Raw genomic sequence first — 16393 nt, forward strand, 5'->3', positions numbered from 1 at the left:
AATTACAGGGAGAACTTCACCTTTCTATAAATCAATATTTTGGGTTGACTTAAAGCTGTAATGTGCATTCATTGACTTTTTCCTGTTCATTATCTGTTGACTAAAAACAAATATTTGGTGCAGTTATGAATTCCTGTAATATACTGTACACTACAGGGTGGGATGTGAGTGAGTGTATTTACATGTGTGCTCTACTTTAGTGCACTTAATATGAGTCGAGCATTTCCTTTTTTTTGCAGCTTTACACCCTCACTACAATTCAGAAGGAAATTTGTTCTTTATATACTTTTAGCTAGATTGTGATTGTAGAGCTTTTGAGGATTCAGAATGAAAATGAATTGTGTTCAAGGATATTTTATAGCTTGGGGAGAAAGTAGTACTTCTGACACATTTTGATGAACCACTTCAGTATCATTTGTAAGCATAAAATTAGGAGAACGCTTGAAATAACCTCAAGTAACACTAACCCCAACATTGACCTCAACCAGAACATAAGGCTCACACAGAAGGGCTTTACCAGTCGCATTAGACTCATTGGTGACAGTGCGTTTGGTTGAAGTTCAATAAGAAAGATCTTTGTCCCGATCACTGAATTTCATTTTCCACACACGCTGTCAAAAGTCTCTTTCATCCTGTAGTCTGATGTCTGAATGTTCTTCCCTCGCCTCGGTCACTGAAGCCTGATTGGCTCCTGTCATTCCTTTTTTCTTCAACCCCCCCACCTCCCCATCCCCACCTGATCCCGCAGGTCGATCCCACTGTTTCCAATGGAAATTTTCCGTCTTCCATCTGCTGCCATTACCACCAGTGTTTACACTCCGGGGGCTTCTACCTTTCTCCAGTCCTCACTGGCCTGATGCCAAGAAGCATCACACCGACGGGGTCTCATCGTAAAAAATGTTCCACTGTTGTGGAGATGAATACACGTTCTTATACACACGTATTGATCTCTCCTCAGTGAGGTGATCTCACAAATAATTGCTGGGATTAACAAAGTCCACACAAACACTTATCTGGTCAAACGGCTCAGTCATACGTGATGTATGTAACAAGGGGAGGTGCTCTTCTCATTGCTCTCTCTTACAGTGTGTATTCAAACAGCCTCCAGGGGGTAGTTACTGCACAAGAGGAGGTTTCTCTGCTCACGCTGCCTGACAGGATTCACGGGCTGAGAAATACAGTTACCTTGCTGCCATCTGGTGCCACCACCACACACGAGTTGAAGGAAATGCTTGATTCTTGTCAGCATTTCAACATAAACACCACAAGTCTGACTTTTTTAATACACTGGATAATATACTTATGAATACATTCCCCACCATAGACATAGGCTACTTTCTCTTGTTGAGGTAAACTGTTACAATTTGTGTAAAATGTGTGTGCCGCACTGTAATGAAGGGCAGATTCTAAACTAACGGAGCTGCACATTTGTCTCTATTATCTGCAGGGTTTGGTCAAACCAATTAGGGAGCAGTATGAAAACATTTCAGCCCTCTGCATTCCAGAGATATTTTCAGACTGTGTTGCTCTGTAACAGTCGAGGGCCAGATCCAAACACTGAGCCATGTTATGGTGCCTCTGAATTACTCATGTGGCTGCTGTGGTGACTGAAGGACAGACGCACACTGGCAGTTTGGGAGATGTCAGCCGGGAACGTGACAAAAGCAGAACAGAGCTGCACGAGCTCAACACTGCAGGATTTAGATTATTGATGCAGGGTTTGGATAGCTTTGATAGCTTTAATCCCACAGGCCTTTTTAATCCTGACTATACACTGCAAATTAACTGACTAAATATGATACTGTCGTTGCCGAACCGGCAGCTGGATATTGTCAGGAGAGTTTGGGGCAAAAGGAAGGTTGAGAAAAAATAAGTTGTTTCAGAGAGAGAAAAAATGTTGTAGATAATCATGCTAATTAGAAATACTGCACTTTGGTTGTTTGCCTCGTGCAGTTTCTGTCTACATCATTTCTTTTTCCAGATTCATATAAGGTCATTGTGACCTTTGACCTGCAAAATCGAATCAGTTAATGCGTGAGTCCAAATTTGTGTCACGTGTGCAAATCGGAAAGAATTACCTCGATAATTGCTGATTGGAGAGGTCACAGTGACCTTGACCTTTGACCATCAAATCCTGATTAGGTCATCCCTGAGTCCAAGTGAATGTTTACTAGTTGTGCAGAAATTCTCTCAAGCTGATCTTAAGATATCACATTGAAGAAACATTTTCACATTAACTGGGACCTTGACCTATGACCTCTGGCTATATAAATCAAATCAGTAAATTCTTGAGTCCAAGAGAATGTTTGTGCCAAATGTGAAAGGGTTCTCTAAAGGTGTTCCAGAGGTATTGAGTTCACAAGGCAAACAAATGTGCTTTGGCCACCATGACCTTGACCAACGACATCTAATCAGTCCATCCTTGACTCCAAGTGAACGTTTGTAGGCGTACTTCAGATATCGCGCTCACAAGACCCGGACGGACGGACGGACAGACGGACAACCTGAAAACATCATGCCTCCGGCCACTGGCTGTTGTTGGAGGAGAACTATTAAAATGATGCTGACGTATCATAATGATGGTTTCATGTGTTGAGTTGTTTTCTTGGCTTAAAACCTAAATATTTCCACCAAACGCACAAGGAGGACAAAGGGTCAGGATAACTCAATCTTTTTGTGTACATCTGCGTTGCCTCGATTGTTTATCATTCCTGTATATACAAATGGCAGTTGCAGGACATTTGTCAGTGGAAAAAGCAGCTGGCGTGGATTCCGAGCTGAAGTGAGGAGAACGCGGATGGGGCTGATGTTTGGGGAACACCTCGCCCTGGGTCTTGCAGGGGGGGGGCAGCAGTTTCCAGCAGGAGCGCACGCACCAACCCGGCTGCTCATGAGCATATTCCTCCTCCTCGTGGGGGGGCGGCGCTGCTCCGCTGACAGCCATTCTCCGCGGCGAATAGGAACCCGGTTCACCCCGGGACTCCTCCAATCCGCATCCAGGGCGGGGCCTGGAGGGGTCGAAACCGGAGAGAGAAATCCCAAAAATGACATCTCGGTTGCGGTGGAGCAAGGGAACGACCGAGACCCTGAGGAAAGAAAGAAGTCCGAGCGAGATCTCATCCTCAGGATCTTAGCCCCCAAAAAGCAAAAGACGCAGCAGAAAGACGCAGACGATTACGCACGGCTTCCCTGTGGATGCTCCTGCTTCAGCGCGGACTTTTTATCGTCTCTTTGGAAATGTAGTTGCCTTCTTGAGAGAAAATCTACCAGAGGACAGTTGCTGTGACTAGTTGATGAGAGGAGCTGCGCCTCCGTTTCCTGTGTTCCGGCGCTGCAGCAGCTGGGCTGGAGAAGCCCCGCAGCGCTGACCGAAGAGCGGTCCTGCTTCCCCGCTGCAAACCGCGTCCAGTCCGCCGCCAGTCCTCCGCCAAAGTCGGGGGGAGAAGAAGACGACAATGTGCGACCTGATGCCAGCCTCCAAGCCCGCGGAGAAAATCGGCAAAATGAAAAAGTTGAGGAGAACTTTGTCCGAGAGTTTCAGGAGCATTGGTGAGTAACGGGGCGTCTTTTTTCCCCCCTTCTCTTCCATGAACCCATTTTCCAGCCTCTTTGTGCGGAATGTTGGTGGAGGAGCTGCCTCCAGCTGCAGCAGCTGCAGCAGAGCACACTGTTGCTTCATCCTCTGCTCGCTGAGCTTCACAGACATGGAGACCTCACAGCCACTTGGTCTGTCCATGTTTCCTTTTGCAGAATGTACCTCACCCTTTATGGGACTGGCACGTTCATGCGGTTAAAAACTTGATACACACTTCTGAGGAGAGAGTGCTTGAAAAGAGTATAACATACAAATTTGCTGTTGAACTTGTGGTTTAAATTTTAACATCAGGCCACAGTTTCAAATAAATATCATCATTATTCATCATCTTCATCGTCACTCTGTCAAGTCCCAATCCCATGTGTAAGATCTTACATATGTACGCTTTAACTCAACATGAATTCAAAATTATCAGGAGGAAAATTGAATTCATCCATTGGTTACCACATGTAAGAAATGCAGTTATTGAATGTGGTTGATTGACCGATCAGTCTATTATCAGACATAAATATATGTTGCAAACAGTTTTTAGATTTTCTGTATTTTCTGTATAAATGAAAATACACCATTACAACTGTTATTTGATTCATTTAACCATGTATCCCACAATAGCATCTAAAAATCTTATTTTGTTGTTGAAAATATCTTAAATTTGGTGACTAAAGAATTTTACAGTGTAAAAGTCAACTCCGCAGCAGTGGTTTATAATGGATTTCTTGTTACTTAGTAGCCGACACATGAACTGATGTATCTCTGATATCAGCACATATAAGTTTAAATACTTAACATCATGTTTAACATTGCATTCCACTGTCATGTTTAGATTGTGCTTGATCTTGGAATATACTTGCACTTATTAGTACAAATTAAAAAATTAAAAAAACATCCATCAATACATCAGCTTAAATGTCCGTCTGTAAAGAAGGTGAAACAAAGCAGTTGACAGTTATTCTACATTTCATGAATTTGTTATATCTGGTTGTGGTGATGAAGCTGTGTTTTACATGGGACACGTTGCATATTGTAAGACATATATGTTGATTCTGAATATATGTCTGATAATAATCAATCACATTTTATATGTATAGGCCATATTCACAAGTCACTTTTTGTGTAAGAGGGCTTAACAAGGTGCGACATCCTCTGTCCTCAACCCTCAACAAGAGTGAGGGAAAAAAACACCCATAATAACAGGGGGAAAAAAGAGCTGAAACAATTCAAGTCGTTGCATTTTATTTTCACTGCATCAAGACACATCATAGATTAAGTCTTATGATTAAGATCTTACAGTATCATAGAGAAACCCAATAGTTCCAACCATAGGCGAACACTTGGTAACTTTGGAGAGAAAAAACTAAACTTCCAAAAAAAACAGACAGAGTGGATAGTAACAATTGTTTTAATTGTTGAATAATCGAATAATATTTTTTCAATAGAGTAATTAATTGTTCACCCCGTCAAAAGCAGAGATTGGGGTGAAAATGTCCATTCCAGTCTCCAAGAGCCTCTGGTGACGTCTTCAAAGAGCTGGTTTTGTCTGATTTTAAAAAAATCCGACGATATTCGACGAGATTTACAAGGTATTCGTTGTGAGGACAAAAACTAATGGTTGTTGTTATTGTAGCTTATTCAATTTTCATGTGATTACAGGAGAATGTATTGGCCACTCGAGCAGAGATCTTCACAGGCTTCAGGGCTGAATCAGTGTGTGTAGGGAATGAAAAGCTTGATGCAGCACATAAGAAGTGAGTTTGGGTCGATGTTGCGTGGGAAGAAAAATTGGCATTGACTTTTTTTGCCCCGCTGACGCCCATCTCCTATTGGCCATCTCCCCTCTCATCTAAATCCACACATCTGAGCAATCGATCGGCCTCTCGCGTCGCTCGACAGATGCTTTAACAAAGCACATTGAAGAAACGCTTTATTGTCTATGTCCTTGTGTTGATCCAACGGGTCCCAGTGGGTCAGGCTGCACCGCGTGTCAAAATTATGAATGTGCAACATAATGCGTCAATGATATTTTTTTATTCTAATAGCACTGATGCAGGGTTTCTGTGAGCTGGGCAGGTAGAGAGCTGTTAGTCTGACATGTGGATGTGAGCATGGGATGTTCAGGATCATGGAGGAGGAACCAGTTGGATTATATGGAAATGATGGAACATCTCAAACCCCCTTTAATAGATTTTTATTAAAAGTATATTAAATATCAATTATTTTCCTACCCCCTGACTGATACATCAAATTACTGTGGACTGTGTTAATTTGCTGTAATTAAGTGACTCAACAAAGCCAACAAATAACACATACATTAATCCCTTCATCTGATGATAATGATCTCTTTATCTGATAACTTTCCTCTGCCGTTGAGGTGCCCTTGAGCAAGGCCATTAACCCCCAACTGCTTGTCAGGAGCTGCAGAGGATGGCCATGATATCAGTGTGTGGATCAGTTTCAGGGTGCATCCTTGCAAAGCCATCTTAATTAGAAAGCCTATCTATTTACCCTCTCTGTTTCGTACGGTGGCCCCTAAGGACAAAGAAGTAACAAAAACATTTACGGAAACACACTCCAAATACAGAAATGCAAAATTCCCAAATACGTAACAGTAGTGAAAATGTATGGAACAAGAATTCCTACAACTGTATAGCAGCCCCTTAGTATAAAGTCTGCAGGAAGTCCGGAGGAGACGATGTGAGAACACAGCAGGAGATTCCTCCGCAGGATTCACTGCAGGCAAGTGGGTGTGTTGATGGCGTTTCTAACACCGGCTGAAAAAGCAGAGCCGTACACGTAGAAGACACAGACAAAGCTGTCAAGAGAGCTTTTGGTTATTAGAGCCAACGCCAGCGTGGATACGCTCTAAACAAAATCACGTGATCTCTGCAGCAGGATTAATATGTTACATCCTGCCTCTGTCTGCAGCTCCACCCCTCACCTGAACACTCTGGAGATTTCTGTGTTGTTGTGAATGAGCGGAGAATCTCCTGCTGTGTTGTTCCTGTGTGAAAGGCAAACTCCAGAGAAGGTCCGAACCCAATTTTCAGGACATTCTCTGGAGGTCACGTCAAATCTCACACTCTGGCCCTGCAGCATCGTGCCCCTCTGCCTTCACACCCCTGTCCACAGAGTCACTGCCCATCGCCCTGAACATGTTTTTGATTGATTCTGACGGACACAATCATGAACGGTGATTGGATCAGTGTATGGCACAAAAACAGGTAGATTAGCACAACTACATTGTGAGTGTGGAGTATTCAAATGCAGTGTATAGGGATGGTAGAGAAGAGGAGGGGACGATCTCAGCTGTCTGCCTCACTTCTGACCAGAGAGAGAGCGAGAGAGAGCGAGAGAGAGAGTACTTGAAAGAGCAACAAGAGCACAAAGAAGAAGGGATGAGGCTACATGATGTTGAGGAAGACAGAAGTTACCAGAGCACACAATCCACTGATTACACTGCAGTATGTCACAACTTCAAATAGCACCAAGGACCTGATTGCATTGAATATTGATCTGTATCTGGCATCCAGTTGTGTTGCTGTGTTGCGTGTCTGTCAGCTCATATTGAATAATGTGTATTCCAATTGAATGGGATAGTGCATTAATGCGTTACTTTGTATGATATGTTCAAATTATTGATGACGTCTATGTATAGATCCATGTAACATGTTTGTGATGTAATCACCACATCCTATAACGGAGAGATTCAGTTCGATTTTGGTTTGAATATGCTGATTTAACCGTTTTATGAGCAGGACCCGAGAGAGGATGAGAAAAGAGGAGGAGAGAGCAGAGGTGAGGAGGAGTGTGACCGACAGATGAGACACCAACAGAGAGAGAGAGTTAGTGGGGAGGTGAAGAAGAGGAGAGCATCAGACAGACAGAGCAGAAGGAGTTGTCACAGTTCGAAGCAGCACAGTGTCTCACCTCTTAGATTTATTTAACTCTGTGATGTCAGGTGAAAATCTGACGATGTCTGCACTGTGCTCAGCCCCAGATGTTTCAGTATCCTAACAATGGCTCTGCGAACACAACGCAATGATCAGGAGGTGGAAACAAAGGATTTTCTGTGATTCTGTGAATATGAATGAATGAATACGTTTCACTGTGATGTCATGATGCTCTGCCAAGAAATACTGTAGCTCCAGCAGGAAACTGTATGTTGAATAAATGGTATAAAATGTTTAACATTGTGACCTTTGACGGGGCACATTTAGTTTTCTTTGGACAGAGCCAGGCTAGCTATTCCCCCTCCAGTCTTTATGCTAAGCTAAACAAAAAGGCATATTCCTGAAAATGAATTGAATTATTACTTCCTCTATACCTTTTTTGTTGTCCTTCTACAGAAGCTGACATCAGTAAAGAGTAAAATGGCTTCAAAAGATGTAAATGTAAAAAACACAACAATTTATATCAAATAATTCTGTCCCTACAGTGGAATTTTGGAACTGCAACATTTCTCAGTAGTTGTCATATTAACATAAAAGATTTAGAACATAATGTTTCATTTGTTTAATCAATGCCATCGCAAGCACAGGGAGAATCACGCAGCATCTTTAAACTATCCTAAAAGTTTTTACTGTCCTTGGCAGAAATCAATGTAACAGTGGGAATGTGTGCTTTAGCTGTGCATGTAGCTCTGCTTGTAGCTTTGTGCTTCCTACTGTGCAGGAAATACCTCTCTGGTTATAACATTTGTCCAACAATTTTCAACACAATCAGTGTAACATATTTATAAAACAATCATTAACATATGTCACAATGTCAGTTTTGTAGGGATAATCGTACATTTTATGGGCTTGTGGAGGATTCTTTCCTCTGTGTCTCCAACTGTTTGGCTGAAAGAACTATTGGGATGACATTTTATGGGAGATCCTGATTATGCGGTTTTGTGTGGAAAAAATCTTAATAACCAGGTTTAATGGAAACGGTTATAAGGACATGGTTTTGGACGAGCTTTGGACAAATGGCTTAAAACTGCCACAGTTGGGCATCGAGTTTCAGGTCAATTTTATCCAACATGACCTCTAGCTCTGTTCGCTGAGTGCATTTGGCCATTAACACTCCACTGGTTTGTGAATATTGCAGAGAGGCACAATGTGAACACACAATACATGATGTGTAGCTGTTTTTCACAATTCATTGAATAAATGGTGATTTAAAAAAAAACTTTGATGAAGCCGTTTATATGATCGCATCAACCTAATGCTTTTCAGCCTCAATTCTGCTCAACCTGATGTTTGACCCTCAAAAGCCTGTGATCACATGTCATTATCCAAATACAGGTCACATGTTGAAGTGTCAGTCCATTTATTCTTTTATTTTTATAAACAATATATTTTCACTACAGAATGCTGATGGTGGTATTCATGAGGGCTGCAGCTTATGGTTCATTCATGTCACATCTTATTGACGAGTTGTCATTTTTCAGACAAGAGTTCAAATAAGGATTTTAAAGAGCGCAAAGCGATGCCATTCAATGTCCAAACCCCCGAAATATTAAATTTACTTCGACAAAGAAAAGCAGCAAAATATAAAACTCGTTGCTGATTCGTTTTCTGTGGATGGGCATATTTTGAATTAACTACTGTAATTATTTCATCTCCAATGTAAAAAAAAAAAAAAAGTTCATCTAGTTCGTGTGTAAATAAGGTATTCTTCAGTCAGGGTCAACAGCTTTTTTTTTTTCGCATTAGTCATGTGAATTTGTGAAAAGAGTGATGTCATGAGCTTGAGTATAGTTAGTAAGAGGATGTATGAGTCAACGCTACAGTGAGAGCCTCTTGATTTTCTCCGGCCAGCCCCCGAGTAAAAACCCCTCAGAATGTCCGAAGGAGCCGATGTGAGACCACAGCAGGAGATTCTCCACAGGATTGACTGAGAGCGACTTGTTGATGACGTTTCTAACACACACAAAAAAAGACAGCAAATATCTCCGCATGAAAAAAGCGGAGCCACACACACAGAAGACATCGACAAAGATGTCAACGGAGCTGTTGGTGAAAAGAGCTGACGCCGTTGACGCTGGCTTACATTTCCTCTGGCGGATTAACTGACTGTGACATTACAGTAACACATCAGCTGTATCGATCATCAGCTGAATGATATGATCATAGGTTTAAAAGTGTAGAGCTCTCTCTCTCTCTCTCTCTCCTCCCCCTCCCCCTCCCTCTCTCTCTCTTCACAAAGATCCCTGTTTTTACTTCCACATTTAAGTTTACCAAGTTTCTGCTTGGGTAGAGTATGTCATATCTCTGGCCTAATGAAACTCCATGTTGGTAGTTAAGTTGAGAAAGTTGTCATGTGGACCAGTGAACTGCTCTTCAGCTCAAACCTCACCAGCAGCCGCGCCGCTTCAATGGGCACAGCACGAATTCCTGACAGTTTGCGGCACGGCGAGGAGGTTGTGGGCCGTGTTGCATCTCCACCACGAGACATTTTAGTTTGTTAATTCTTCAGAAGATGTCGTTGCAACCAGTGTTTGATTATCTCCCTCTTTCTTCTTTTTTCCCCCCCCCTCAGCTTTCAAGAAAGAAGACAGCGGCTTTGATGAGGTAGGTCGAACGCATGTGAATTTTTGCTGTGCTTGTGACATCACCGGCCCAGTTCCAGGGCTGTGACACCAGAGTGTTTTACACCACAATTATTCATCAAGGCCTTGTTGGTCGGATGTTGTCAAAACATTCTGCACCACAGTTGATTTCTTTGGATGTGGACGGTGCCGTAGCTCAGTGGCTCTGCCGTGTGATACATTCATGTGTGGAACACGGTGGTTTCCCCTCTCATACCGGAGACGTCACCATCCCAGTGCTGCTCTGCCCTGACAAACGAGACATCAGCTAATGCCTCAGCCACACTCCCTCTGTATGAGTGTACCCATGGGTCCGACCTCGTTTCACATTGTACTCCCTGTCCTAAAGGGATAATTGACTGTAAAGAAATAGTCAAATGTTTTCCTCTTGCTCTCTTTGAGCAGCTACAGTGTTCTGCTGAATCTGTCTCCATGTTCCCACTGTTCTACGCAGTGCAGTGTTATGCAGGGACATTGGTAAAAACAGCCCTGATCCCCTGACACATTGTGAGTGTGTGATTCAATTGAAATGGATGATGTGTTGTGTGAAAGAGCAAAGTGGACATTCAATAAAAAACTGTTTAGCATTCAAATATCACAATTGTTCACTGCTACAAATGCTATAGAGTTGCACCAATACCAGATGGTTAAAATAGCTGAAAAACTGCTATTTCCATATGCATTTTACATCACTCCAATGTGGGACCTCAATTAACTGTGTTTTCAAAATGTAGCTAGTGTTTGATGGCATGACATCACATGTGTGACATATTGGCCTTGTTAAGTTCCCTGTTCTCAACAACAAACATGATGCATTTGTTTCAAGTCTTGTCAGACAACTCCTGGGGAAGATTTCTGTTCATTCGCAAACTATGTCCATTGTTAATTTTATTATGTTTTCTTTGCCTCCGTGCCGGCAACAGCCTGTAGCCAGAGGCATTGTGTTTTCAGGTTGTTTGTCCGTCCATCCCATTCTTGTGAATGCCTTTTGGGAATTTCTTCAGAAACACTCACTTGAATTCAAGGATGAGCTGATTCGATGTTGGTGGTCAAAGGTCAAAGGTCAAGATCACTCTGACCTCACAAAGCACATTTTCTGCCTTGTGAATGCGATATTTCAGCAATTCCTTGAGGAAATCCTTTCACATTTTGCATCACTCTAACTTGGATTGGGCTTTTAAATATTTGGATTTTGGTAGCCAAAGGTCAAAGGTTAAGGTCACAGTGGCCTCGCAAATCATGTGTATGTTTTCTTGAGCGTGATATCTTAAGATCAGCTTGAGGGAATGTCTTCAAATTTGTTATAACCATTCATTTGGACTCAAAGATGAACTGATTCAAATTTGGTGGTCGAAGGTCAATAGGTCAAGGTCACGACGTGAATGACACATATATCAGGAATGACCAAACTGCAATGTTTGGTAGTATTTCTATTGCTTTAATGAAAATAGCTGCCTGCTGCTGGAAATATGGCTGAACATTGGTGATAAATCTCTGTATGTGTGAGCAGCTTCTCAGTTAAGGTAGCACCATTGCTGATATTTAAATATTGATCAGCACTGCTTTATGGTCTCAGGAGCAGATGCTCGCCATAATTTGCAGCTGTATTGTTTCCCAGAATGTATTGTACCAGAACAGCTGTGTCTTTTATTGCAGCTTCAGATCGTGGGACTCAATGTGGAGTCCAGAAATGATTGAAGATGCTTTTAGGAGTGGGCAAGAAAATAAAATCGACTGTTTATGGTTAAAATAATCAGACATGGTTGTGTTTCATGGTTTTTCTCCAATCTTGTAAACCTGACACCAATCACATCAGAGTCTGATTAGTGATGATGTCGATATAAAGCAACCAGAAATATTAAGCCCCTCAGTGTTAATGCTGTGAAAAAATCACTTAGAACCATTTTTAGTTCATCCTGTACATTATGTGTATTGTCTCAGGAACACTGGGGGGTTGTTACTAGGCAGACCATTGATTTCTCTCACATCCTCTCAGTCTGCTGTCGTCGTAGGTGGCTGGCTGATGAGGCAGACGATAGGTTTGAGGATACTGGGATATTGGATTTGTGTTGAAAGGGAAATCCTGCCTCGTAGCTCTTTTGACTCAAAGTAACAGTGTATTGTGTGAAATGAGGCGGCGGCATCCCTTCATGAATAAGTGATGAGACAGCAGCATGCTTTGTGTTGATGTAGCAGACATGTCTGTGCAGCGGTTGGTCGGTAGGTACTTACACTAACCCGTGCAGCTGTGATTCAAATCTCCGTTCTTAATGTTGCCTGCAAAGCCATGATTGTTGTGGTCGTTTTTTCCCAACCTACTCATTGAGCCAACAATTCACTTCACATCAAAAAATCGGAATCAGCGGTATAACCAGCAGGGGGCGCTGGTAAGCACTGTTGCCTCACACATTTACTTCCTTCAAAGACCTTCAGGTTTACTGGAGACTCTGAATTGAATTGTGTGTTCAGGTTTTTTTTTTGTATCTATGTGAGAGTCCTGTGGGGCCGGCGACCTCCCCAGTGTCTGGTGTTCCCCGCCTCTCACCCAATGTCAGCTGGGAATTGGCTCCTGCCCCGTGACCCTCAGAGGATGAGCGGTACAGATAGTGGATGGATGGATGTAATCAGACGTATTGGCAGCAATTAAGAGCTGGATTTTTCAAGGTGACTCCGAGATCAGTTAGCCTGCCAGTCAGAAACAAAGGCAGATGGTTTGAGTTTAAAATCATTGAAGTGGTAAAGAAATAGGATGCTGCCATTATGTTGTTTCTCTGCTCTATTTTTGGACTGCAGCTAACAATTATTTTCAGTATTGATTCATTTTCTGCTGATGTTCTCGCTTCATGGTCCGGGGCTGTATGGCGGATGGAAACCGTGAAGAATTCCTTTCACAATCCGATGATTTCTGTTGCATTCGACAAACGTTCACAAGGGAGAAACTGGAATGAAGGAATATTTTACATCCTTGCAGCTTCACCGTGTGCCAATCGACTGATTTACTTGTAGTCTGACCAGATGGTTTCTAGATTTAGTTTGAGCAAATGTCATCGTAAAACAACCTTTACAGACCGATATTACTGTTTCTGGGCCGACGGCAATACCCTGACATCGATATGTGAAAGTGAAATAACATTAATAGAGATTTTTGCTTTTTGGTTATTAAAGAAACATGCCTTTGGCAGTACTGGGATGTGATATGCTCATACTGACAGATAAACTTGGCTGACGAGTTAATTGTTAGTTTCAGCATTTGTGTACTCTATCGGGACCTCAGAGGAAGCAACCTTTTCACCGTTATCTACTTACAGCTCTATGAAACCTGACATCTGCAGCACGGCCTTGTTTCCGCTCCAGCTGATATCTTGTGTCAGTTCTTCACTGTGGCTGGAGGAGAACGTGTTTGCTCTTACGCTGCAGCCTCAGCTGTAGTGTGAAGGTGTTGATGGGGCGATGAGGAATGCTGCATTATGACAGTTTCTCACTGACGGGACTTTGGGAAAGTCTCTATTTTAGTTGACAAAGGGTCAGAAGAGAGCTCCGATGTCACAAATGTCACATATATATCTGGCAATTGGGCATTTTGTCAAGTTTCCTGTGCTTATTTATACAAGAAGCTAGTATCCCATGTTCTCGTTGAGGACGGGACTTTTGTGGTGAAACAACATGAAGCAGACCATTTCTAGACGTCAGTGCCATGGGAATTATCCGGGCAATTGGCTATAAATGGGCCTTTCTGCTTTGGAAGAATGTAAAGAATCTGAGGGGGAAAAAGACTCCTTCCTGTCCTGCAACATGATGCTTGTTGGAAAGTGGATGATGGTGTGCAGCTACAGTATGTGGACATATAGGAGCGTGATGGTGTGTGTGCATGCTTTCATACCTTCGGTCTGCCTGAGAGAAGCAGACCGACTCAGAGAACTTGTATTCTACTGGTGCCTGTTGAGCTGAGGATCATTTATCATGGTGAAGAGGAAACTATGTGACTGTTCAAACCATAAAGATGGCTGATCAAACTGAGAGGCAGCAGCCCACACTCAGACATCAGGACACGTTTCTCTCTTTTCAGGCTAATGGCATCACAACAAAAGAGGCCTAATTTAGTTTTTTTCCTTAACTATTTAACGTTACACTTCTATTGCCTCTATTAACTACACTACTTTTAGATTTCAAGATTTTGCATTTGATACACACTCACACTGTCTTTTTTTCTCTTGGAAGCTTCCATATTGATGAGTGCTATAAGCAAAGTCAAAGGCAGAGTTGGCAAGTTATATCTCACTCTGCTTCCACTACAGGAAAGTTGCACTTATGACAAAATATGTACAACATACAGTATTATGTAAGTTTTTAAAATCTTTTAAAATCTATCCATCCATCCATCCATCCAGTTTAACAAGCTCATATTATTTAGGTAATGTGTACAGTGAATCGTTTGAAACCGGGTGTTTGAGTGTAAACTTGCTTGGACAACGAACCCACTGATGGCAAAGAGAAATGAGGTGTAATGTAATGTGACGATAAAACAATTTAATACAAATACACCTCACGCTGGATGTGCGGGTTACTGCAGCACCTCTTATGAACCTTTCCTCAATACTAACAAGGAGTTTTACCGCACATATCCTGTGCTAGTGTTGGTGCATTGGAGGGTAATGTAATGTAGTGGCGTGTGAGGACGCCTGACTAGTCAGCAGCTACACAGCCCAGAGACGTTTGAACTGAAGACGATTTTTCTGACCAGGGAAGGAAGTCTGTATATGGATGAAAACACCATGAGCTCTTCTCCTTGTCTCTTCCTGTGTTTTACTCTGTATTTAACTGAAACAGGCATTGGAACCTGACTGGCTTCATGTGAATCTTGTGGTACAAAATGACATGGGACATCAGGATTGTTACAGTCATCTTTGAATCTTTGTTCTCTTCATTGTGTGCTCTCGCTCTTTGTTGCTCTCCATGTTGTCTTTGTCTCGTACACAATATCCATTATCTATTCTCAGTCCAATTGAGGCGAATGATTTTAATGTTTGGTGTCATAATCAAAAATTAATGCAATGAATGTGTTCCTTAATTAATGGAAGGCCTTGGGAATCCATTAAAAGCAAAATGCTGTCATTTGTTGTTTTTTTTATCTGCGCTTCCGTGTCATGAATCTTGCTGCGCTCATCAGTTTTTGTCTCAGTATGGAATTATATTGTTCACTGGTTTTCAATGAAGGATTAAAGGAGACCCCACCTTGTTAATTTTCATTGTTTTATTACCTTTAAATCACATTTGAAGACAGAAAATCACATACATTGTCTATGTTTAACTGAGAAATCTGAGCAAAAACTCATCCTTTCCCAGTGAATAGCTTCTTTAAAACGCTTTGTATTTAACTTGTCCCTTTAACCACATTTCTCTGTGAATATGTTGTTGTGGGCTATTGTCTTTGGCCAAATTCAGTTTGTTGCTACATTACTGCCCATTAAACCCAGGAAAAGTAGTTGCTGTGGGAACCGTTGCTGCACTGTTGACTTCAATTAGTTGGTTGAAGAAAAAAAATGCCATGCCGTCAGCAGGAGTTTCTTTCATGTGATTTAAAAAAAAAACATTTTATATTTCCTTTTCATAGGAATCTCAAAGTTTCTTATCAAAGAAACAGAACAGTCTCTTTTGTAATTGAAAATAAAAAGATCTTCATTATTAATTAATTCATTAATTTACTTACTTACTTATTTTAGTTTGGTTCTGACTATGGTAACATTCTATTAGAACCCAACCAGTAAATCCATCAGCCAGGCTGAAGTATTATTTGATACTAGATCATTACAGATATTGTGTATTGGCTTATATTTCATTTTTTAGTTTATAAAAGAAAAGTATACATTTGTGGAAAAGATTTGCTTCGAAAAAGTGTAACCATATATTTTCAGCTGTACGATATTCAGCCAGTAAATGTATTGGTCACAATTATTAAAACACCTATATAACTTCAAGCAATAATTTACAATGTATTAAATATCAACATAAAAAAAAATGTGTTGTGATGAAGCTACAATGACCATTGGAATTTGCAGCTCCTCTCAGTTTTATGGAGCTCTCTCCTGTTTCAACTCATTATTTAGATGTCTGGAATCTGGTCCTTACAAGTATCATGTTTTTTCCACTCTCTGCTCCCACATCATTTTAAAGCTGCAGCAGGAAGCTGTTTTGTAAAGTTTTTTTGTAAAGCTATCCGTGTAACTGTGTGT

At 41.6% G+C, this 16393-nt stretch overlaps 1 protein-coding gene across 1 annotated transcript in view; it reads left to right on the forward strand.

Moving 5' to 3' along the window:
* The first annotated feature begins 3037 nt into the window (after positions 1 to 3037).
* cdk14 (cyclin-dependent kinase 14) overlaps positions 3038 to 16393 on the forward strand; it is a 151061-nt gene continuing 137705 nt past the window's right edge. The window contains exons 1-2 of the mRNA XM_035163227.2: positions 3038 to 3549; positions 10115 to 10146. Of these exons, the coding sequence (XP_035019118.1) occupies positions 3456 to 3549; positions 10115 to 10146 (126 nt within the window). The 5' untranslated portion in view covers positions 3038 to 3455. The remainder of the gene's footprint in view (positions 3550 to 10114; positions 10147 to 16393) is intronic.

The sequence above is a fragment of the Hippoglossus stenolepis genome, chromosome 8 (genome assembly GCF_022539355.2).
Source record: "Hippoglossus stenolepis isolate QCI-W04-F060 chromosome 8, HSTE1.2, whole genome shotgun sequence".
Classification (NCBI taxonomy): Eukaryota; Metazoa; Chordata; class Actinopteri; order Pleuronectiformes; family Pleuronectidae; genus Hippoglossus; species Hippoglossus stenolepis.